At 45.3% G+C, this 24,571-nt stretch overlaps 1 protein-coding gene across 1 annotated transcript in view; it reads left to right on the forward strand.

Moving 5' to 3' along the window:
• The window catches only part of SCARB2 (scavenger receptor class B member 2), a 485,622-nt gene that overhangs the window by 197,666 nt on the left and 263,385 nt on the right, over positions 1 to 24,571 (forward strand). The window contains exon 4 of the mRNA XM_078676388.1: positions 13,054 to 13,245. Coding sequence (XP_078532514.1) covers positions 13,054 to 13,245 — 192 coding nt within the window. The remainder of the gene's footprint in view (positions 1 to 13,053; positions 13,246 to 24,571) is intronic.

The raw sequence follows: 24,571 nt of genomic DNA on the forward strand, positions 1-24,571 counted from the left end.
GAATCTTGGGCGTCTGATAGGAATTTTTTAATATCAACCCAGTATGGCTTTTGACAGGGGAACGGCACCGTGGATCCGTGTTTGAACCTTGCTCTTATTACGGATAAATATGTAAGAGCCAAGGGTGGGAAACTATATTCAGCCTTTATGGATTTAACGGAAGCGTTCGACTGTGATTCCCACCCAAAACTCTGGGATATTATGTCACAAATGGGATTGGACCAGCCCCTAATTGATTTCATTTGGCAACTGTACTCAGATGCTTCTGCATCCGTCTGATATGGGAAAAATGGGGAGAGGACCCGCTCGTTTAAGATCCTAAGAGGGGTCAGGCAGGGCTGCGTCCTCGCGCCGTTTTTATTTTCTATTTACACAAATGGTGTGGAGGACGTGCTGGGGGCTGTTTCTTTGGATGTCCCCATGTGTGACTCCCATCGGCTCCCTATCTTGGCATATGCCAATGATGCCGTATTCCTTTCAAGAACTGGGGTGGGGCTCCAGCGGCTGATAACAGCATATGCAGCTTTTATGAGTTCGCTGGACCTAAAGGTAAATTACGCAAAGACTTTCATTTTAATTGCAGGGGCAGGAAAAAATGATAAACCACCACAGTTTTATATGGCCTCTACGAAAATCAAAGTGGTTAATACTTTCTCCTACTCAGGAGTTCTCTTCGATAACAATCAGTCCTGGAAACATCAGGTAGAAAGTAGAGCATTGAATTGGAGCTTAGTGGCATTACAAAGTTTTACTGAGCAGTTGGGTGCCAGACCTCTGGGCACTATAAAAAAGATCTATCAAGCCAAAACAATGTTGGATGTGACGTATGGGGCATGGCTCCGATTGAATTACTACAGCTAGATGAAAACGAATTCCTGAAATCTTTGATCTCCCTTCCACAGTCATACTCTAATTATATCTCTCACATCGAATCAGATGTCCCATATATCACTGATTCCGTCTAAATCTAATTCTAATTCCACTAATGCTGGAGTATCCAGACAAAAGTTTTAGGCATTCTGATTTATCAAAATGCCCTTGTGACTCTTAAGTCGATACAAAATGATTTGCACTTTATATTTTTCTGCACTTTGTATGCCCCAGAAAGAAAGCGTTTTATTGTTCCAATTTTAAAGAGACATCATTTTAGTCCATGCCGGGTTGCATTGTATTTTTTAAAATCGCTCCCGAATGCATTTACGTGTTTTGCAGTAGCATCCTTCCTTTGGGCATGTATGAGGAAAAGGAAATATGCGCTTTAATATTGAATTATGAGAAATGGCTATATGTTTACATCTTATTAGTTCTATGTATTGTACCTGAATTTTGATCAAGGGGAGCTCGGTTTTATGAAAGTATTGTGATTGGTTATATTTTAACTGTTTTGTAAGTGATTTTATGTACTTTTATGGTCTCTATATACAAGGTCGAATAAAGTTTATAAATGAAAAAATTACTTCAATTTAGACATGTTTGCAATAAATATGATCTGTAATTTACTGCTCTGCAAGAATGTTTCTTGATGGAAATACTTCCATTCGCCCTGTAGCGACAGCACTTAGTAAACCCAAAGGTTAAGATGAGTTTCAAACTATAACTCGAATGTGCAGATTGAAAAAACGAAATGCTTTATTACAAAAATTGTGTACTTGGACATTTATTTGTATGTACTTGCACTGTTTTAGGTTTTACATAAGCCATCTTATTCACAGAGAATGGGGCGGGGTCAATAAAATGCTCTTTCATGGATACAAACTTTTTTTCGCAAATAACATTTTGATCAGAAAGGCTTATTTCTGAAGAAGGCACTGCGTTTTGGATTGGGACCCATTATCAGGGTTATTAAGATGGAAAACTAGCTAGACAATGAAGCCACAGAATGTGGCGCAGAATTTGGCTTTCCTTGACAAATGATTTGCCTTATATTGCCACATAATGTTGGTCTTTCTTGACAAAAATCCCAATGAGCCTTCCTAAAGTTCAGCCACAGCTGGCCTCACATCAGGACACATCACCCAAAAACAGGGCTCATCTAACTTGGTCAGGCAGGCTGTTCAGCTGGCTACGCCGAATGACATTTCAGACTTCTCTTACAGTCAGAAGGACTGAGCTCCAAAGTCAGTGGATATCGGGCATAATGCTGACTTAAAGCAGTATTTAAAGTTTGACAGAGGGGGTTCTTCCTCAGAACGTGGCGGAAGTCCCGTCCTCTGTATTACAATGGCCTTAATAAATAATGCAGTTGTAATACACGGACGGGACATCCGCCATGTTTGTGATGGATTATCCCGCTTGCCAGACTCTAAATATAGCCCTCGTAGTGACAAAACCTGTGAGTAAAACCCTCCAACTGTGTTTTGGGAGGAGGGGGACAAGTCAAACCGAGACCAATTTTTGGTGTGTCTAAAAGGCCGCTTTATTGAAACAGGTGCATATCACAATTATCAACACTGGCAACTGCCTTACAAAACGAAAACCTCACTATACATAAAATAACTGGCCCCTGTTCTCCCCCCCCCTACGATCCCCACATCAAATCTCTCACCCTACCGATAAAAATAATAACATAACATAACAACCATATTAAACAATATTGCATTTACAAATCCTGCCCTCCAATGACCCAAACCCCTACCTGCCTTTTTTCTAACTGTAACTACCAAACATCTAGTCTAAACTTAACCTCTCTGCCTACCCTTTGCCTGCCCCTGCCCACAAACTTCCAACACTTAAGTAAAAACTTCTGCCAATCTTGGCCAACTTTTAACAACTCCGCCCGCACCTGTTCCAAGTGACGAATATACATTTAGCAAAAACCCCTGTGCACCTGTACCCACAAACCCGGCCTCGAAAGAAAAAACACTGACCCAAGATAAGCTAACCCTAGAAAAGCAAAATAGAGGGTGGGAGGGAGGGAAAAATGCTAACTACTACTACACTCCTAGCCACCAGGTCACCAAACCTAAAATGGTGGCTGGGAGCCCGCTATACCCCCGAATATACCCCTTTGGGCTACAATTACAAGTTGGGCTACAATTGGGCTATTCCCAATGCAGCCCAACCAACAAAAGGGCTGCTATTCGGCTCGCCCCTTCCCCCTCCCAATCTGCCTGGGGAGCAGACCTCACTGGGATTGGCTGCCCCCCAAACCCTCCTTGGGAGGGAGGGCGACAAGCCAAACCGAGACCATTTTTTTGGGTGGGTAAAAGGCCGCTTTATTGAAACAGGTGCATATCACAATTGTCAACACTGGCAACTGCCTTACAAAACTAAAACCTCACTATACATAAAATAACTGATCCCCTGTTACCCCCCCCCACCACTACGATCCCCGCATCAAATCCCCCACCCTGCAGATAACAATAATAACATTACATAACAACCATATGACGCAATATTTCATTTACAAATCCTGCCCTCCAATGACCAAAACCCCTACCTGCATTTGTGCAAATGTAACTACCAAACATCTAGTCTAAACTTAGCCTACCTGCCTAACCTTTCCTTGCTCCTGCTCACAAACTTCTGCCAATCTTGGCCAACTTTTAACAGCCCCACCACCCAGGAAAAGGCGGGAGATTAGGCAGAAACACCGCCTCTCCATTTTCCTGCCCTCCCTATCCTCATAGAAATGCCTTCTTTAGTGCCCCTGGACATTCAACATCCTAGCTAGGACCTTTCTGATTTCCAACAAATACAAATCCATGCCTATACGCGACAAGTGAACGCCATCACCCCTGAAGAATTCCACTGTGTCAAATCTGATGTCCTTATGTGTAATCCTCGCAAAACCAATCTCCCTACAAAAATGCACCATTTCTAAATTGAGTTTCCTCCGGGCCTGTCCACTCCTTCTGGATTAACAGCGCCTCTCCAAACTCTGCGGGGAACAAACTCTGTCCAAATGACCGAACGTCCAAACCACTGTTGTTTTATCAAGGCCAGGTCCCACTTCATGCTTCTCATTAACACTAGCCCCCTTTCCCTGACCATGTTGTTCTCGCCCAGATGTCGCAACAAAATGTTGGGGCACCTACCAGTCACCAACACGCCATTCAAAACCATCACCAGCTCTTTCCAGAGCATGCCCCCTCTTCCCCTCCAAGAAACTTTAAACAAATCTTTATAGAAACTCAAATTTTCTCCAAAGTCACTGGCGCGCGCCTGGGCCTCTGCCCACTTTACAAACGAATGTCCCACTATCTAAATTGACATCTCCCTGGCAAGGGGGCCAATCACCGAACCTGAAACGAGAAAAATTATATCAACAGGTGAAAGCAACAGAACCGCGCTACATCCCCCCGGCTGCTCTGCAAACATATAGCTTGTAACATCTGAGGGCCATCTCCCCAGCCTCATAATGTCCCCCCGCCACCACCCCCTGTTACTTGCTTCTGATGCCACCCCAATCCTGAAAGAATGAGTCCCAAAACCCCTGCCATCAATCCCCAACTCTGCAAGCGCTTTCCGCAAAACTGCCAATAGTTGAAAAGCTGTGGCCTTACGACCATTCACATGCACAAAAACCAACCAAACCTGTCTGTCAGCTAGCCCCCTCCACTTCTCTTCCCACCTGCAAATGCAAGTCAACTGTGTATCTGAAACCTGGAGGGACACCCATTTTCCCATGCCCCTCTGATCCGCTTTATATTTTCGCAGCCATATGCAAACTCTATCCTTACTCGGTACAACATCAGCCCATTCAGTCCCTCTCCCAATTTTGTACCCAATAATTCTGACACTCGAAAAGCCCAAAAAAACTCCCAGACCATCATTGTGGAAAAAAGGCACGACTCATAACTGTCTGAACATACCCTTGGCAATACCTGTATCACCCTGCCTAGCAGAGTCCATGACAGAGGGTTCTTTGCCCTACCTACCTGGCCTTGCTCCCGAGCCCAACCCTCCAACATCTGCAAGCTCATTTCCCTCACGGACGGAGCATAATCCCATAACAGCTTACCTACAAATGCAATTCCTACTAGCTTATCCACAATCTTCACCCTGGAAAGCCCTTTGTCAATTAAATCCAGAATGAATTGTATCACATCTTCCCTTCTATGCTCTACTGTGGTCCGCCGCCGCGCTCCCGAGAGCAGAAATTCATCCCAAGCTAGCATGTATGCCATCATCGTGGATTGTGCCAGGGACCTTAAAACCTGTTACAATATCCTATGTTGCCTACGTACCATAACCGCTGTGGCATGGGGGTCAGAGTCCTGTCTGCGTCCTTGGCTAGCCCACGGAATCTCCCCCACTGTGAACGAGACAAAGCGTCCGCTATGTCATTGTCCACTCCTGGCACATGCAACGCTCTAAAAGCTATATCATGACGTAAACAGCCCAAAACGAACACCCTCAATAACTTCAAGACCTGTTCATCCCTGGTACACTGGCAGTTTACAATCTCCACAACCGCCATATTATCAATCCTGAAAGACACCTTTGTGTGTGGCAGTTGTTCCCCCAATATTGTTACTGCCACCACCAGGGGAAAGACCTGCAAAAATGCGATACTCCTACCCCGCCAACCCACTGTACGGGCCACTGTTTTGCACGCCACTTTCCTTGCCAATAGAGGCCAAAGCCCTTGCTGTCCGCTGCATCTGAAAATATTTAGACATCTCACACCATGTCACCCTCCCGCATCAAAGGAATGCCGTTGAAATCTTGTAAGAAAAACTTCCACATCCACAAGTCTTCCCTCACTCCCGCAGACAAGCGCACATGATAGTGTGGAGGTCTCTGCCCTGCAAGGGCCGTGCCCAGTCATCTGCAAAACGTCCTTCCTACTCACACTACTCTGCAAGAAAAGTTGAGATGACCCAGCAACACCTGAATCTCCCTTACTATAACTTTACCCTTTGCCAACATTGCCCAACATTTACAGCTTTTTATCTTTTGGAAGGCGTGCCTCCATCAATTGAGAATCCAACTCAATACCCAAAAAGGAAAGAGCCATGCAGGGCTCCATTGTCTTCTCCAGCGCCAAAGGCACCCCTAGTTCCCTCATGATCTCTTTGAAGCTGTCCAGAGCTCCCTGGCAGTCAGTGGAGTCTGAGGTGCACACAAAGAAAAAGTCATCCAGTGTGTGTTACCAGCTGGTGACCCGTCCGCTTTAAAAATAACCACTGAAGAAACGTGCTAAAGCACTCAAATAATGCACATGACATAGAGCAGCCATCGATAATGCTTTGTTCATGTACCATTTTCCATTGAAATGGATGCCCATAAGATCCCAATCATCCGGGTAGACTGGAAGAAAACGGAAAGCTGATTTTATGTCGCATTTTGCCATTATCGCCATTGCGCCCGCGGTCACTACCAGTGACATGGCCACGTCAACTGATGAATAAGAAACTCCCGTTCATCAATAAAATCGTCACGGAACCCCCTTCTGGCCACAACAAATGCTGAATTAAACAGAATTGCCCCTGTTCCTTTTTTGGCACCACTCCTATGGGAGACACAATCAAGTTTTCCAAAGGCCAATCCTCAAATAGGCCCACCTCGCGCACCTCTTTGTCCAATTTTTCCTGCACAATCTCAGGGTGTTCCTTTGCAGATTGTCGCGTCCTAGGTCCCCCACAACCTAGTCTAAAGCCCTCCTGAAACCCTGCCTGCAAGATTTTTGCAGCCTTCTGGTTGCCGTAACCCTATAAGGCTTCCACTGGTATTTTTCACAGTAGATGCTTGAATATATCAAAAAGGCCACTGTCCAGTTCTCAATTGTGAGAGGCACTCTCGGCAGCTTGGCCAATTCGTACTCCTCCTCATTCGATCCCTCTTTTGTGCGCACTTCCCTGTGCAGTAGTTTGAGCATCTCAACTCGCCTTTCCAGATCTGCTCCTTGGTGCCCAGCATTAGGTGTGCGCCCAGAGGTTTGGTTACTCCCATATATGGCAGTCTTTGTATTTTTAACTCTTTGCTCTCTGACTTGTCTTTATTATACCTGCATCACTTTTCGTCTTAATATTGTCCCCTGCGCTTGCTGACTCCTTACCTGTGTCATCTGTGCCCCCTCCCACATCCAAAACATACTTGCCTCTTCGTAACCCCCCCCCTCTTCCCCAAACCCTCCAACCCCCACTGATACCATTATTTGCCTCACTCCTCCATCCCGCTTTTTACCTGGCTCTAAGTAGGGTGCCCATCGTACTGTAGTCCGCCTTGCCAATGGTGCCTTCGGTTCCTCAAACCTCGATGTCTAACCCATGGGCTCTGCCGGGCGTCGTGGCACCTGCAACACAATAGACAAGACATTATTCCCCCCCTGCACTCCTGTTCTCACTTTCACATAACTCGCCCTCCTCCAGGCTATCCTCATCATAATCCAACTCTTCAGGCTCCCCGTGTCCCCATGTCATTCCAGCCGGAGGTGCTGACTGCACTCTCCTAGACCCACTAATAGACTTTCCGCTTGTGCTCCTGCTTCCTCGATGCCCCGTGGACTGCTGAGGCCCATCGGGTGTTGGGGCCAGCGAGACCGCTCGGGGCCTACTTGTGCCAGCCGTGCTGTGATCCCACGCAGGTACTGGCCATGACGCGCGAGGCTCTACCCTCCCTTCTCCTCTGCGCCTTTGAGCCGCTCTGCCAAGTCTGGGGCCCGCTGTTGCTCCACCGCCTGATAGAAAAATTAATGGTCTGGTGTGCTAGGCATACTTTCCCTATCTCTCCCATCCCAACTCCTCTTCCTACTCGCCCCTAGAGTACCAGCCGCCCATGCACGCCCCACTTTGCTAAGAGCACTTGCTTCCCCTCATCACCTTGATCATCCTACTCATCGTTCCACTCCAAAACCGCCGCGCCCCAGCCCCAACCCAACTTGGCCCAGCCCTCAAGGATTCTCTACCTAAACCTCACCCTTCCCCCCCCCCCCGGCAACCGCCCCCTTTTGCCCGGGCCCCATTGCCCCCGAACCCACGGACCCCCCTTGCGACACGTATGTATCTAACTTGCCCACCCTATCTAAGCCCCGCACCTCCTCATTCCAGGAGGTGAAAGTATTCAGACCCTCCCAGTCCCGGCCACCCCCGCCTGACTCAAGCTCATCCGGCAAACAATCCCCATCATTCTCTAATACCCAAGCACCACCCTCCCTCACCCCACCCCCAACCTCTGCCACCCCCAGAAAAAGCATCTACGCCCCCAAGCCCCCACCCCATCTCCTTCCCCCCTGCCCAGTAGGGGTGGACCGGGCCAAAATCTCCATGCCCCCCACTGTGGAATATTGCCTTTTAATGATCACACCGATCCACGGGTCCGTAGACCAACAAAATGGAGATTGGCACTGAAGCTGGAATTCAAATAACAAGTTTATTAATCACTCATGAGTGGGACCACGTCCACACAGCACTCTCAAGTGCTGCCTGAGGTAGTACATTAAAGTCACAGAACACAGGACTTATATACAGCTTTTTCTGCACTGGTAAGCATGTGGATACAAATAGAAGGTACAGGCCTGCACAGGAATAGTTACCGACAAACATGGGAAGATGGGTGGTCACTTAGTCAGCAAAGTGGGAGGGGGAACAGAACTGTTTACAACAGCAGAAAGTGATTTACAGTTGAGTATGAGACCAGGTGTTCTGGCCGCTACAAACTCTTAGCATGCACATTGCTTTTAGCTGAGTCAGGAAGTCAAATAAAATAGACTGCAGAGGAAGGGAAAAAGACAAGCATCAGAGGATGGGAGAATTACAGAGCCAACAAAATGTATGCCACAACCAAGATGGCTTCAGCTTATGCTAACGAAATGTATTTCAGATTTCCACAGAAGACCCTTTTAGCATATGCTGAAGACCTTTTCTTATGCTTTTGCTTATGATTTTCTAAGCCAATTTAAATTTCAGGGTAGAATTGTAACGTTCCACTAGTCCTGCTGATTGTGGGTGAAAAGCAGCATGAAACTTCTGCTTAGTTCTCAACCCTTTCATGAGATACTCAACAACTTGCCCTATAAAATGGGGTCCGTTGTCACTCCACAAAACTCGACAAATGCCAAATCGGGGAAAAAACTCCTTTAGGAGCACCTTTGCTGTAGTAAGAGCTGTATTATCTTTCGTAGGGTATGTTACCACCCATTTGCGAAAGGCACAACCAGAACATGTTTAGGTTGTTACAACGCTCAAACTGTCTGTAGTCCATTTGCAGAACCTTAAAAGGTGCAGTAGGTATTGCAAACCCTCCTATTGGAGTTTGTGTTCCCTTTCCAGGATTATACTGGAGACAGATCAGACAAGATTGGACTATTTTCTTAGCCGTACCAACAGAATCTGGATGATACCAAACTTGCATAAGTTGGTTTGCTTGAGGATGCTCCAACATGTGCCGGCCCATGTGCCATGTGAATCATAGGGTGTAAATAGGCTGTGGGTAACTTCCTTTTTGTCATTTCTTTATTCCTCCAACAGCCCTCATCATCCAATGCTCCCTCCTTGGACCATTGGTCTAATGCATCAACAGAGGCAGATTGTTGCATGTCCAGCACCTCCTGGCTGGCATCATGCCAACGTTCAGTCTGTGATTTAACTATATACATAGATCTGGTACTTCACTGCATTGCGGTCTCCACCGCTGTGTAATCTGCAAAGGCATTGCCTGCTCTTATTTTATCAGTCACTGTCTTGGGTGTGCTTCATTTAACAACTGCCACTTTCTTAGGATAGGTCAACGGAGTAAGGAGATTATGTACTAATAACCCATGCACTATTTGTTTCCCATTTGAAGTGAGAAAGCCTCTTTCTTTCCAAAGCTTCCCGAAGTTATGAACGGCGTATTGGCTATCAGTGTAAATGTTAACAAGCAAATCTGTACTAAGCTCACATGCTGACAATGCTATCAACTCGGCTGCTTGAGCTGACTTCTGTGGGATGCGAGCTGTCTCAACTACTGTCTGAAGCGTTGTAATTGCATTAGCAGCAGATGTAGTGCCATCAGGCAACTTCAGGCAAGATCCATCAACCCACAATTCTCCATCAACACTAGAAAGAGGTGTATCTTGTAGGTCAACAAAACCCTTTTTGTGTTCTTCAGTAAGGGATGTACAATCGTGTAGCTACTGTAACTGAGACTGAGTAGCTGGAAGTGGCAATAATGTAGCAGGATTCAAAGTCAAACATCTTTTCAACGTGATATGATGGGCCGATAGTGTCGATTCATATCCTGTCAAACGGGCACTAGTCAGATGCTGTGTCTGTTTGATTTAACAAGGCATCAACTGAATGAGGTACTAACACAAATAATCTATGTGACAAGACTATTCCTTCACTCTGATCTATAGCCGCTGCCGCTACTGCTCGGAAACAAACAGGCAGTGCGCGAGCAACTGGATCAAGGACAGCCGAAAAATATGCACAAGGACTTTGTTTATCACTGTGTGTCTGTGTTAAAACAGAGAGGGCACAACCTTCTATCTTGTGTACATAGAGTGTGAACGTCTTAGTGTAGTCTGGAGTTCTTAATACTGGTGTGGAAACAAAGAGCTTGACGTAGCTGTTGGAAGGCATTCTGGCATCCAGTAGTCCATGGGAGAGGCATCGGAGTGTCTTTAGTCAAAAGGGCCAACAAGGGTTGAATAATGTACCCAAAGCTAGGGATCCACTGCCTACAGAAAGAAGTAAGGCCAATCAATGCATGAACATCCTTCTGAGTACGGGGCACAGGAGAATCTAAAATGATCTGAATGTGGTCTGGTGTGAGTGCACGTCCCTCCTTAGACAGGAGGTGACCTAAATAGGTAACCTGCTGTCTACAAAATTGCAATTTCTTCTGAGAGACTTTGTGATGATGAGAGGCAAAGAATGAAAATAATGACAGTGTTCCTTCTTTAAGCTGTTCAGGGGTATCAGTAGCCAACAAGATGTTGTCGACATATTGAATAAGAGCCACCCCTTTCGGCACAGGAAAACAATCAAGCTGCCCTTTTCAATGCCTTACTATAATTGCTAGGGCACTCTGGAAACCCTTGTGGAGCTCTACAGAATATGTATGATCTATTAAATATGAAACCGAACAAATTACGGCTGTCAGGGTGAATAGGTATTGAAAAAAAAGCATTCTTCAAATCTATTACACTAAATGTAGTGGCAGTAGGAGGGACCATAGTAAGAAGTGTTGTAATGTCGGAGACTACTGGGTATTGAGGTACCACAATTTTGTTTACCTCTCGTAAATCAATATGAATCTATACATTTTAGTATCAGTGTCTCTTTTCAAAATAAGAAGGATAGGGCTGTTACAAATGTTATAAAAACTACTTCCACAGCCCCCACCTTGATCAAATCCTAAACAATGTGTCAATGCTTCTTCGCCTTCCCGAGATATTTTATATTAGGGCAATCGAGGCAATGAAGCACCTTCCTTCACTTGAATATGCACCGGTGGAATAACCATTTGTCCCACATCGATATCTCACCATAAGCGCGTCCCCAGTCAATCACCTGACCCTTCTTAGCCCTCTTGGGGGGAGAGCAGGCCGCGACGGCGGCCACCGCCCCACTGACATGCGCCTCGCCGGGCCTGCGGTCCCTTAAGGCTTCCGGCAATAGCAAATAAATCCGGCTGGCCTCACTCAGAAGACAAACCGCCTCCAAAACGCGGTAATCCTCAGCTGCTATGATGAAAATCCCTGTCTACTAAATATACTGCCAACTCACTACCAAAACGATATCCAGCCAAAAAACGCTAACTGCCACTACGCTCCCAGCCACCAGGTCACCAAACCTAAAAAACTTAAAATGGTGGCTGGCAACGCGCTAAGCCCCCAAATATACTCCATGGGCTATAATTACAAGTTGGGCTACAATTGGGCTATTTCCAATGCAGCCCAATCAACAAAATGGCCACTGGCTGCTATTCGGTTCACCCTTTCCCCCTCCCAAACTGCCTCGGGGGCAGACCTTACCGGGTTCAGTTACCCCTCAAACCCCACTTCTGTGGCACAGTAGCATACACCTTCAGACCTACTACAGAATGGTTTATCCCGCATTACTTCAGATGTTCATTCTAGAGATAAATCCGGCGATGAAACTGAATACAAATAATTCTCTTCCGAGTCCCGTACAAACACCCCAAACGTGCTCTTACAGGAAATGTTCAGACTCCGCCGTGAAACTGAAATGTTGGAATGTAGCGGTCCCTTAAGGCTTCCGGCAATAGCAAATAAATCCAGCTGGCCTCACTCAGAAGACAAACCGCCTCCAAAACGCGGTAATCCTCAGCTGCTATGATGAAAATCCCTGTCTACTAAATATACTGCCAACTCACTACCAAAACGATATCCAGCCAAAAAACGCCAACTGCCACTACGCTCCCAGCCACCAGGTCACCAAACCTAAAAAACTTAAAATGGTGGCTGGCAACGCGCTAAGCCCCTAAATATACTCCATGGGCTATAATTACAAGTTGGGCTACAATTGGGCTATTTCCAATGCAGCCCAATCAACAAAATGGCCACTGGCTGCTATTCGGTTCACCCTTTCCCCCTCCCAATCTGCCTCGGGGGGCAGACCTTACCGGGTTCAGTTACCCCTCAAACCCCACTTCTGTGACACAGTAGCATACACCGTCAGACCTACTACAGAATGGTTTCAAATTCCCTTCAAATACATCCCGCATTACTTCAGATGTTCATTCTGGAGATAAATCCGGCGATGAAACTGAATGCAAATAATTCACTTCCGAGTCCCGTACAAACACCCCAAACGTGCTCTTACAGGAAAGGTTCAGACTCCGCCGTGAAACTGAAATGTTGGAATGTAGCCTGTAGGCATGGTACCCAGAGAACCTGGAAGTGCTGCAACCGCCGCACTGTTGTCAGATTGTGTGCTATTCAAATGTAAGTAGAAATATCATTGTATTGCAATATGCATTTCTGCATGCTCATCCTTGCATTAATAGTCATGCCATTTATGCAGTGATTAAACAGGGCCGCAGTGGTCATTCAACTTCTTTTCCTTAATGTTGTATGTATGCTGTACTTCTGATGATGGTATTCAACTTCTTGGACTGATGCTAACAGTGGCTTCTTGATATTGGCTTCTCTTCTGCTAGACTTTGATGGAGCGGACTGAAAACTCTGCCTGGAACAGGACAGCGGCGGCGTTAATGCTCATAACCTGCGGAGAAGGAATGTTTCTGACACGCACTGTCCACGAATTGTTGTGGGGATACAAAGACTGCGCCCTCTCATATGCTCACATTTTTGACGCATCCATCGATTCAACTTTTGGATTGTTTTACAAGGTATGCTTATTTCGCTGCAGTTTGGCGTTTTGTTTGATATTCCTGCTTATTTCTTTCAAATGTCCCTAATTGTTTCATTGTTGAAATAGCATGCAGCACAACTATTAAATTTTTTAGGTCGAGCTATTTATAGCTCTGAACTATTGTAGGGGAAACAACACTCTTGAACAAGCGGATTCCTCCCAATGCATGTTGTCTACTGAAGCGTGACGCTTCGCCAGCGTGCGCTTGGCCTCACTCACACCCCATATGCTCGTTCCCTCCCATTCGCTCACTCCACCGCCCCCCCACCCCCATTCGACTTGCAAGTAAGCCTCACACACCACCAGGCTCTTGAAGCGCGACGCTTCACCAGATCGCGCTTGGCCTCACTCGGCCATCTGCTTTTCCTGCATTCCTTTGTGGCCATCTGCTTTTCCTGCCTGTCACACCTGCCCCTCCCTCTCCCCCACCACAGAGCAACCTCAGGCTCAAAGTACGTCGCACGCTGTGATACTGATTTTCCATCTCCTTCTTCTTCCACCTTTTCCCCTCTTTCGTTGCCTCCTTTTCTCTGTCTCTTTTTCACCCTGTCTCTGTTGTTCCCCTGCTTACCGTCTCTCTCAGCCTTCTCATGTGTGCACATTTTCTGACAGTGACTGCAAGGAGGCTACATGTTCTTTCTAGTAGCCTGTATTCCTTTGTGGCCATCTGCTTTTCCTGCCTCTCACACCTGCCCCTCCCTCTCCCCCACCACAAAGCAGCCTCAGGCTCAAAGTACGTCGCACGCTGTGATACTGATTTTCCGTCTCCTTCTTCTTCCATCTTTTCCCCTCTTTCGTTGCCTCCTTTTCTCTGTCTCTTTTTCACCCTGTCTCTGTTGTTCCCCTGCTTCCCGTCTCTCTCAGCCTTCTCATGTGTGCACATTTTCTGACAGTGACTGCAAGGAGGCTACATGTTCTTTCTAGTAGCCTGATTTGTTTGTGCATCAGTAATGTGTGTCCTTTATGGCTCCTCGCTGTGCGAGTCAGTGATGCACATTATATGGGACGTCGTGGACTCTGCATTGTTAATGCGTGTCCCGCCTGCCTGCATTGCTGTGCCTTGGAGATGTGTATTTTCATCAGCCGTAGTATAGAAATGTGTTATTTGTCTGTGGCAGCGTGACCTTTGATGTGAGCGATCATTGGACGCCGCTTACATCACAGACAGTATATCGGAGACCTATGATCTCCAGCAGCGTGAACTTGCACCAGAGATGGGTGCGCTGCGCTGTAACAACAGATGGTGTGCAGTGTTTTATTTGTATTCTCTCTAGCATGTCATGTGTACAGATGACGCCTGTGCTCTCTACCAGCGTCATGCAGGTTTTCTTCTGCCACAGCGGCCGTGTAATTCTCTGTCCATAGGGTCCCAACTCCTTGTGATATCCTGTGGTGGTCGGGAGATGACGTCACTCTTTGACTTGGGCACCGCCAGAATATTGTTGTGTACTTCAAGCAGCGGCACATCAATTCTTTTTTACCATGCCGTCCCTGGTGCAGATTGCAGCTCTGTGGCAGTGGACGCTTTTGGCTTGCTGTGCTAGGGACCAGGAGCAAGGTTAACTGTTCCATGACACACTGCACGCGTCCGTGTCTTACTCTGTGGCCATGATACATCACCCCACATCAAACCCAGAGATGAAACTGGGGGTGGGAAGCTGTTTGGGCTGGTGTCGCACAAAGCTCTTTGTCTTGCTGAGCTAGGGATCATCTAAAACTATTTTTATGTCTTAATTCCCATAAACAGACATTTTTATTGCGGGGGCGTTTCTTTACAAAGCCAATCACTTTGGTTCTGTTAGGGCAGCTGAGCAGCGCCTTACCCCACAACATCCCATTGTGAGCCTGCTGCTTTCGCTAAGTGGCAAACAGCTCATCTCTGCAAACAAATACCATTCATTAACCAACCACGCACTAATTCCCCCACCAAAATATTAGTGCATAACTAGCCTCAAAATCTTATTGTGCGCTATCACACATGTCGGGCATGTTCTCCTTACCCGTTGCCTCATGCACAACCTGGAACACTTATTTGTTTGACTCCTCCCCCACTTCTTCAATCATATGTAAATATTTCTTCTTTGGCTTTAAATGTTTACACATCCTGGCATAATGCCCCCTCTTCTTACATTTTCTGCATACAATAGAACACTCGACGCCACAGCATCCCTCGACGCCACAGCATCCCTCGACGCCACAGCATCCCTCGACGCCACAGCATCCCTCGATGCCACAGCATCCCTCGACGCAACAGCATCCCTCGACGCCACAGCATCCCTCGACGCCACAGCATCCCTCGACGCCACAGCATCCCTCGACGCCACAGCATCACTCAACGCCACAGCATTACTCAATGCCACAGCACCACTCAACGCCACAGAACCACTCAACACCACAGCACCCCTCAACACCACAGCACCACTCAACACCACAGCACCACTCAACGCCACAGCATCACTCAGCGCCACATAATCACTCGGCACCACTGAATGCCACAGCACCCCTCAACGCCACAGCACCCCTCAATGCCACAGCACCCCTCAATGCCACAGCACCCCTCAATGCCACAGAACCACTCAACACCACAGCACCACTTAACGCCACAGCATCACTCAACGCCACAGCATCACTCAACGCCACAGCATCACTCAACGCCACAGCATCACTCAGCGCAACAGAATCACTCAGCACCACTGAATGCCACAGCACCCCTCAATGCCACAGCACCCCTCAATGCCACAGCACCCCTCAATGCCACAGCACCCCTCAATGCCACAGCACCCCTCAATGCCACAGCACCACTCAATGCCACAGCACCATTCAACGCCTCAACACCACTCAACGCCTCAACACCACTCAACGCCTCAACACCACTCAACGCCTCAACACCACTCAATACCACAGCACCACTCAACGCCACAGCATTACTCAACGCCACAGCATTACTCAACGCAACAGCATTACTCAACACCACAGCATTACTCAACGCCACAGCATCACTCAATGCCACAGCATCACTCAACGTGACAGATTCACTCAGCACCACTGAATGCCACAGCCCCCCTCAACACCACAGCACCCCTCAATGCGACAGCACCCCTCAATGCGACAGCACCACTCAATGCCACAGCACCACTCAATGCCACAGCACCACTCAATGCCACAGCATCCCTCAACGCCACAGCATCCCTCAATGCCACAGCATCCCTCAACGCCACAGCATCCCTCAACGCCACAGCATCCCTCAACGCCACAGCATCCCTCAACGCCACAGCATCCCTCAACGCCACAGCATTCCTCAATGCCACAGCATCACTCAACGTCACAGCATCACTCAACGTCACAGCATCACTCAACGTCACAGCATCACTCAGCGCCACAGCATCACTCAACGCCACAGCATCACTCAACACCACAGCATCACTCAACGCCACAGCATCACTCAACGCCACAGCATCACTCAACGCCACAGAATCACTCAATGCCACAGAATCACTCAATGCCACAGCATCACTCAACGCCACAGCATCACTCAACGCCATAGCATCACTCAGCACCATTCAACACCACAGCACCACTGAATGCCACAGCATCAGTCAGCACCACTGAATGCCACAGCATCACTCAGCACCACTGAACGCCACAGCATCACTCAGCACCACTGAACGCCACAGCATCACTCAGCACCACTGAACGCCACAGCATCACTCTGTGCAACCATTCAAAAACTGGTTCTAATATGTTCTCGCAATGTTTCAAGCTTTATTACAAATGTCACCATTTTTTTTTATATTTTACTGCTGTTCTCGGATTTTCATCACAATAAAATACAATGAACATAATCTTCCCAAAAGTTATTTACAAAAGTTAAACTATTGCCATTATAAATTACAATAACTTTTATGTAAGTATTAATTATTAAAAAAAATAAGTCATTGTTATTTGTAATATTAATACATCTAAGTCATGTAAATACAACACATATTGCATTACAAATGCTATAGGTGTCACGTTTGCAAAAGTTAAAACTATTGGCATTGTAAAGGACAAAGCTATTAATTTCGCTATTTTAAAAACCAACACATAAATAAAATATTTGTCATTTACAATACCAATAGATCAAACTTTCCTAATGCGAGACCTATTGCATTGCAAATGCTTGTTGTATTTATCTTTCCATCTCGGACTGGTAAGGAAACATTTCTTGCGTCATTTTGTAGGAGGGTGGATATGTCATAGCACTTTTGTTTTGTACTGTTTAGCCATGCGGCACAAAACTGGGATGTTGTACAGCAACTCTAAAAAAAAAAAAAAAAAAAAGTTGGTTAAAGCAATATATCCTAAAGGATGAGGCATATTGGCCTTGCCATTGTTTGCTACATTCTATTTATATTTATAAGAATGTTTGTGCTCATCATGATGACTTTACATAATACCTGGTCAGCATAGCATGACCGGTTAAGAATCTTCCCTGCTCGCTGACTTAAAGGTTTTGTTCAGTCTCATTTGGGATATATGGTCTTTGTACACTGCGGTGAGGTCTGCTCAAGAGCAAGATTGGGAGTTTGCACCAGCATGATCTCTGGTTACCTAATTAAACAAGTGTGTGACTGTTACATGTAGACATCCGTGGTTTACTTGTGTGCAATCCAGAGGTTTGTTTGCACGTAAGCAACCCTGTCTGTTCGCACTTGCACGAAATGACAGCCTGGACAATTACATCTGCACATTCTACGCAGCCCTTCTTCCCCACAACACAGCAACTAAAGTACATCACAAATATTCTAGCCTGTCCTCAAAACCGAACACAATTTAATATTGAAACACTCCAACGCTATACAGAGAAATCACATTATATATGTTACCTGTTAAAAAAACGTAAATGCGTCTCCTCTCAATGTCCTGGAAACACTTAAGCTTAGCACTAGCACCTGCTTGATAGAAAATGTAATTATCCCAAACCTCCTGTCTACTATGAACTCCTAAACAACATTCTCAATCATTCACCCTTCCTTTTAGCAACGCCACTCAACTAAAAAGCAAACACGACCATTACTTACAGAACAACTCAGTAGTTCCCCTTTTCAAATCCACTTCTATCGTTCTATCCCTACCCCAAACTCTACTAAACTCACAGGAAATCATGAGTACAATCTTAACACAACTAATGCACAAGAAAAAATAAAACAGAAAAAAATTGGACTAACCTACTAATTTTGGGTTCTGGAGTAGCGTGCTAATCACCAAAAAAATCAGGGGTGGTGAGCGCAATATAAATATATTTAGAATATTTAGAATTAGAATTTCCAGAGGGTTTTGTAGAATTAAGGCCTAGGCAGAACTATGGTAATAAATGCTTATTTCGTTTAAAATAACAGTTTCTGTAATAAGATAGTGAAATGTGTATTCTGTCCTAAAAGGTTACACTTCCATTTAAACCTGATCTGGGTAGCTACAAAACACTAATTTCCATGGTTTTCCAAAGAATGCTTTGTTGGTTTCTATTGTGTTTTATGTGTACTTTTATGATCCTTGGAGATATTAATAAAGATATTATGAGTACGAAAAAGTCAACGCGGAGTGCACACATTTTATAGGAAGTTAAACCAGCATCAGCCTTCACTTTGCTGACATAAGGTGCCAAGAAAATACTCGCCTAAACATCCTAAATCGAATTTGGACGTTGGAGTATTACTGTAGATATCTTTGTCATGTGGCAAAAATGGAGTCCCCTGTTATGCTTTTGTAAGGCCTATTGAGTACTCCCAAATCTATCAAGTCAATGAGTTTAAAGTAAAATTCCTTCACCGTGTTTCCTGAAATGTGTAATAGAGTCACAATAATATGCATATACCGATTCAGACGGCAGAGAGTGCACCAAGCCTTGACATATACCTTTTTTATTGTGCTGTGGTGCATAAGTTGACGTTGAAAACAGCAGCCCTTTTCAAAGTCCAAGGTTCAATTAGTGAGCCTTGGAATCAACATGCCCTCCAAAGTGAGGCATAAGTAACACTTGTGTATCTATCACAAATTAAAAAAAAATATTAAATCCGCTACTAAAAGTTCCAGTAGACCAGTAAACTTTGTTTGGGACGTCCACAGAGGTCTGGTCAGCATTAGCTTTGCTGGCCGTCTCCTGATTCCATAACCTCGGATATGGCACAGTGGGATGAATATATACTTACTCTGACCCCGGTCTTTGCTTGTAAGAGATGTAGTCCCTCTTTGGTTAAGTGTCTGTATGTTGGCCAGTCAACAAATGGGTGCATATTGATGACTTCCCTCCTTTCCAATTTTCTGTTGTCCTACATTTATTTTTTGTTTTACAAATCAGATTGCTCTCAAAGCCGCTTAGATGAAGGAAAATGACGCTGTTCAGTCTCTTGCATGGTAGTTGAGCCATCACGTTGTCCACCAATTCTCATTCCACCTGGGAAGAAGTGTGGGAGAATGGGGATCATCCTACCACCATGTCCCGAGAAAATCCATCCCGAAGAATCCTGTGAAATTGTATACTCTTTCTGCAGAAATATGACCACCCATCCAGCTACTTGAGGGTTTTTTCCTCTTCAATTCTATTTCAGTGCCAATGTCCTCGTTAAAGGACACCTGGGGGAGCCTTGACAATGGCTTGCACAAGTGGAAAGACCATAGCGTCTTCACTGGACAAACTGTCTGGGCCTGACCCTAGAATCCCTTCATGACTCAGTGTCCAGGCTTGGATCATATGAAGGTTTTATTGTGCCATTGGCCTTGGACACTTTATTAGAGTATTTATTCATAGCTTACCTAATCACCTTCCAGTCAAATGGTGCAAACACAGAGTTTGTCTACCGCTGAGAAAAAGCTACTGCCACTTCATTGATTTTAACTGCTTCCTGTTTCTCAAGACTTAGATTTTTGTTTCCAGATGCTCTACCCAAGACCTTCCCATATCTCCTAAATGGGATTAATTTGGTCCCGAGCCAGGTCTTGTTTTTGTATGCGCCTGCCATCGATTCTGCTTTAGAAATTTCCTTCGAAGTTGACATTGATGTTAAAGACTGGTAAGTAGTGTCCTTTCTTGTGGGAAACGTTCACTTGGCTAGTCCCTAAAAATGCAGGACCCTTTTCCTCTTAAATACATTTTCCAAGTCCAAAATCGCGGTAGTTTTAAAGTCATCCAGGGATTTTTTTTCTGGCAGAGACCATACGTGCCTTTTGGGGATGTCCGTTGTCTGGCGTGATACTTCCCTTAACTCCTTCTGAATGACATCTAAGTGGCAGTTATAGGGCAAACTTAATTCACAAAAGCCAATGTTTTTTCTATCACATCACACATTTTTCCCGTGGCTCTTTTTTTGACATTGTTGCCATATGTTATTTTTAACTTTCTAAACAAAACTTTTTCAGTACATTTTATGAGCTATTCGGGTGAATTTCTGTTACACATACAGCCATTTTGGAGGTTTGGTCTGAATTAAATTTGAAATGTTGTATGACTAGGAGTATACCCACAAAAGAGCACGCTATTCTAGTTTGTAATTCCTTTAACATTTATCATTTTAATAGTCAGAATTGCTTGAACATTGTGTATGACCAGCTCAAACAGTTCAAGGGAAGAAACGGCCTACCACACCTGGGACATGTCAGTTTGTTTCCAAGAAACACCCAGCAGGATCGAATTTCAGTATTTGATTGGTGTAGCACTGAACAAAGATTGTGGACCGGTTAGTTTGAGACAAAATAAATAAAACAGTAAGGACAGATGGATTAAAAAGACTCCATCTGAAAGGACATTGGAAGGTCTAGTCATAACCAGGTGTCCAGAGGAAGCTCTAATGGTCTTGGTTTGTTGTCAAGTGGTATTAAAATATCATAGGCAGGATGAGACATTGAACTAAGCTATTTCAGTACAGTTAATTTAGGTGTATTTTTCAGGAAAAACCCTTAAGTACAGCACAAAATATATATGCGAAATACATTAAATGCATAAATGCCTGATAACATACCATACTTTTTTACAGGTTTGTAAAAGTTTTTTTTGTTTAAACAAAAAAACTAAACCCCAGTTTGTTGCTCCTATTTCCCAGGCCTTCCACTTAAAATTTGCCTTAGTGCATTGTACAGTGTTATTCTAAGATTTTATTAAACTGAACGCTTCTCCGCCTAGTCAGTAGTCCATCTTATAGAAACAGTGGTTTTAACCAAAAAAGGTGTAAACCTTCTGAAGAGCATAACTGATAATAAAAAGTGTGACTCATCTTCCACAACAATTCTAATACTAGGCACTCCAAAACAACTTCATAGCATCTTTAAAGTGAATTAGGAGCTGACAATCCTCACAGAAGAACATTATATCCACTGTAAACGCGCTACATAATGCCCTTGCAGCCCTCAAATACACACAAAGCATAGTCTGCTAGATTTAAGTCCTAGAAAACTGTAAAAGTAGTCCTGCATCACAGCTCCAGGGACCCAAAGCTCACTCCTGGAACCCTGATTCAAAGTGGGTAGTACAGTTAGTCATGGATTAACACCTCTTCATTGAAACCCAGCCCTTTCATCTTCCAGGCTGAGAGCTCTAACCACACACATGAACGAGCCAAGAGGGGAGCATTCCTCAAAAGATAAGGAACCAAGGATAGGTGCAATCTGGAGCATTTTTGAGAAGTTGCAGGAGGGAAAACCACCTCATCTGGGTCCGAAGGGGTCTAAGTGAATGTCCTTTGTCAGTTCATTGCAAATTTAAAGTGGTTCCTGGATATTTGAAGAAGGGGCAAAATGCTTACAAAAGAAATGGCGGCCATGGTATCCACCCCCGCCCTCCACCCCCCGTGCTCCTCACTATGGCACTGGAAAGAGAAAGCACATCAACAGGAAAAAGAATGCGGCCAAGGGGTGCCCATCACCTGCAGAAAGTTGCTAAGGTCACTGTGGCCAATGGAGGAAATATCCTATGACGCTGGTCTATCCTAGTATTCTTCCATCCCAATGTAGGTGGATTAGAGTAAGAAGATTCTCCTCCAATCTGCTGCAAATCTGAAAGGCTATCCTGATGTGTGCTTATGAGCCTATATGTGAATGTGTGTTGCGGTACACCTTTGAGACAGTGTTGTTCATCCTGACTACCGCAGCCTATCCCAGGAGCTAAGGAGGAAAGAAGAGAGGTATTCTGAAAGTTACAGCAAGTCCATCTTGAAATGGATCGTTTTCACTGAAAAAGTGAGTCTTTAAGTTACTTATCATCTCATTTTCTCTAGTAGAGTCCTGCAGCATGATCCTCGACCTAGCTCTCCTCAACAAATTCCCCCCAACCTTATTTTGGATCAGTTTTAAGATCACTTGTAAAATAGCCTATGTTTTCAAATGCTCATGGTCATTGATTTTGACCGAGATCGGAGTCTGGTGTTGACTGATTCGGAAACTGCGGCATATTCCTATATGATCTTGAGACCCAAGACATCTGCCCGTTTGGCCTGCAGGGACTGGGCAAATGAGAGAGTTGCCCATGTTTGCCATGTTTGAGGCACAGGGGGGTATTGTCTGGACTGCTTCCCAGCTTCGGACATGGAACAGGAACTTCCATGTGTCCTGGAAGATTCCTGTTGGTATTAGCCTTTAATTGGAAGAGGGGATATTTTTCTGTCTTTTGAAATGCTTCCTGTACAACTCCTTTGACCTTTTTTCAGCCCCAGTACATGTCAGCATGCTTGTGGTTTATAAGACATTAGAAGACGTTGTTCATGTTAATTACCACATAAGGGTTTACCCTGGATCAGAATCTATAGTAAACCAATATTCAGCACTTGTTAAGCCTTAGACGATTGGAAATTGACATGGCATGGTCAACAGTTACCACTGTGGTTACTAAAGACTTTTGCTTAGCGATATTTCAGGAAGCAGCTTCTATAAATCTTGAGTAAACTGGATAGATTCCTGCTCTATATGCCAACTGTTGGCCAGTATAGCTCTTTTTCAGGAACACCTTTACTTTCTTGTTGACCTGATCTGTCACTGCAGCATCTTTTGTTAACTACTGATAAATGGCCTGTGAGGTTAACCCCTTGGGTGCTCATGATGAGCTCAGCTCGTCATGAACTACGGCGCTCCGGTGCTCATGACGAGCTGAGCTCGTCATGACCGCGCCCGTCCCGTGGAACGCTCGCACGCTGGGCTGATTCCCCTGCTGTGCTGAACGTTCCATGGGAACGGGTGTGACCATGACGAGCTCAGCTCGTAATGAGCACCGGAGCGCCGTAGCTCATGACGAACTGACCTCGTCATGAGCACCGGGGCGCTGTACGCGCCCCCCCTCCCCCTCCCCCTCCCAGCACAGCAGGGGAATGTGCCCCGTAGCCAAGGGGTTAAATTGCATGGAGGCCAGCACCAGAAACAGTGGAAGCTCCACTTCAGAAGAGGAGATTGCTTATTTAAGAAATTGTTCAAAGAGTCCCTCTTTGGGTTCTTTTTTCTTGTAACAGCATATCATTTACATTCCAATTAGAGGACAGTGGAAATTGTAGGGGACAACTCTGGCCATCAAGTGGGTGCCACAAACAGTTTGCCAATTGCTGCAATATTACTGAAAGTTCAGCTCTTTGAACAAACTTCTATGTAGGTGGCAGGTCTTAACTGCTCTTTTGACTTCTTCATAAGACGGGAGGTAGAAATGAAACCAAATAAGGAGCCAGAGACGAAGAAGGGAAGATATAAAGCCCGTCTTTTTGGAATATTTTTGTTCTCAGCTCAGTGTAAGGACTTTATGGAGGTTAGGGGTAATTAGTCCGTGAATCGGGATGTCTGAAACAATAGGTGAGTGTTCTAAATATTTCTTATCTCTCTTTTACTTCCTGCCTTACTACACTTAGATCAATGATGCTTGTGCTCCATCATACTCCAACCACACCATGCAAGAAAATTGGAGATGAAGAATGGCCACTTTTTAAAATTCAAGTAATTTGCTAGGACCCATCAAGGCAGCTCAGTCAGTGCCTGTGTCCAAGATTTAACTAATAAAGAACCTCAGCCTAGTATCTATCATACGATTCCACAAATTAACTACAGATAGGTGTGTACATACATGTAATCCATCTGCATCTTTGTGACTTGGCCCAGTGTAGGCCTGCCTCTCTTCATCCATGTCCTTGCTGTTGAAACTCATCTGTGTGAGTAAGCACAATGCATCTCTCTTCTTTAAATCCATGCCACTGCTGGTGATGAGAGGAGGGGCAGATTGCCCAGTGACCCCCGCTCAAAGCTGCCAGCATTCATTTTTCATCCTTTTGAGGGAAGAGGAGTGGGCTGTGTCTAAACTGGCA

This window comes from Lissotriton helveticus, chromosome 2_1 (genome assembly GCF_964261635.1).
Source record: "Lissotriton helveticus chromosome 2_1, aLisHel1.1, whole genome shotgun sequence".
Classification (NCBI taxonomy): Eukaryota; Metazoa; Chordata; class Amphibia; order Caudata; family Salamandridae; genus Lissotriton; species Lissotriton helveticus.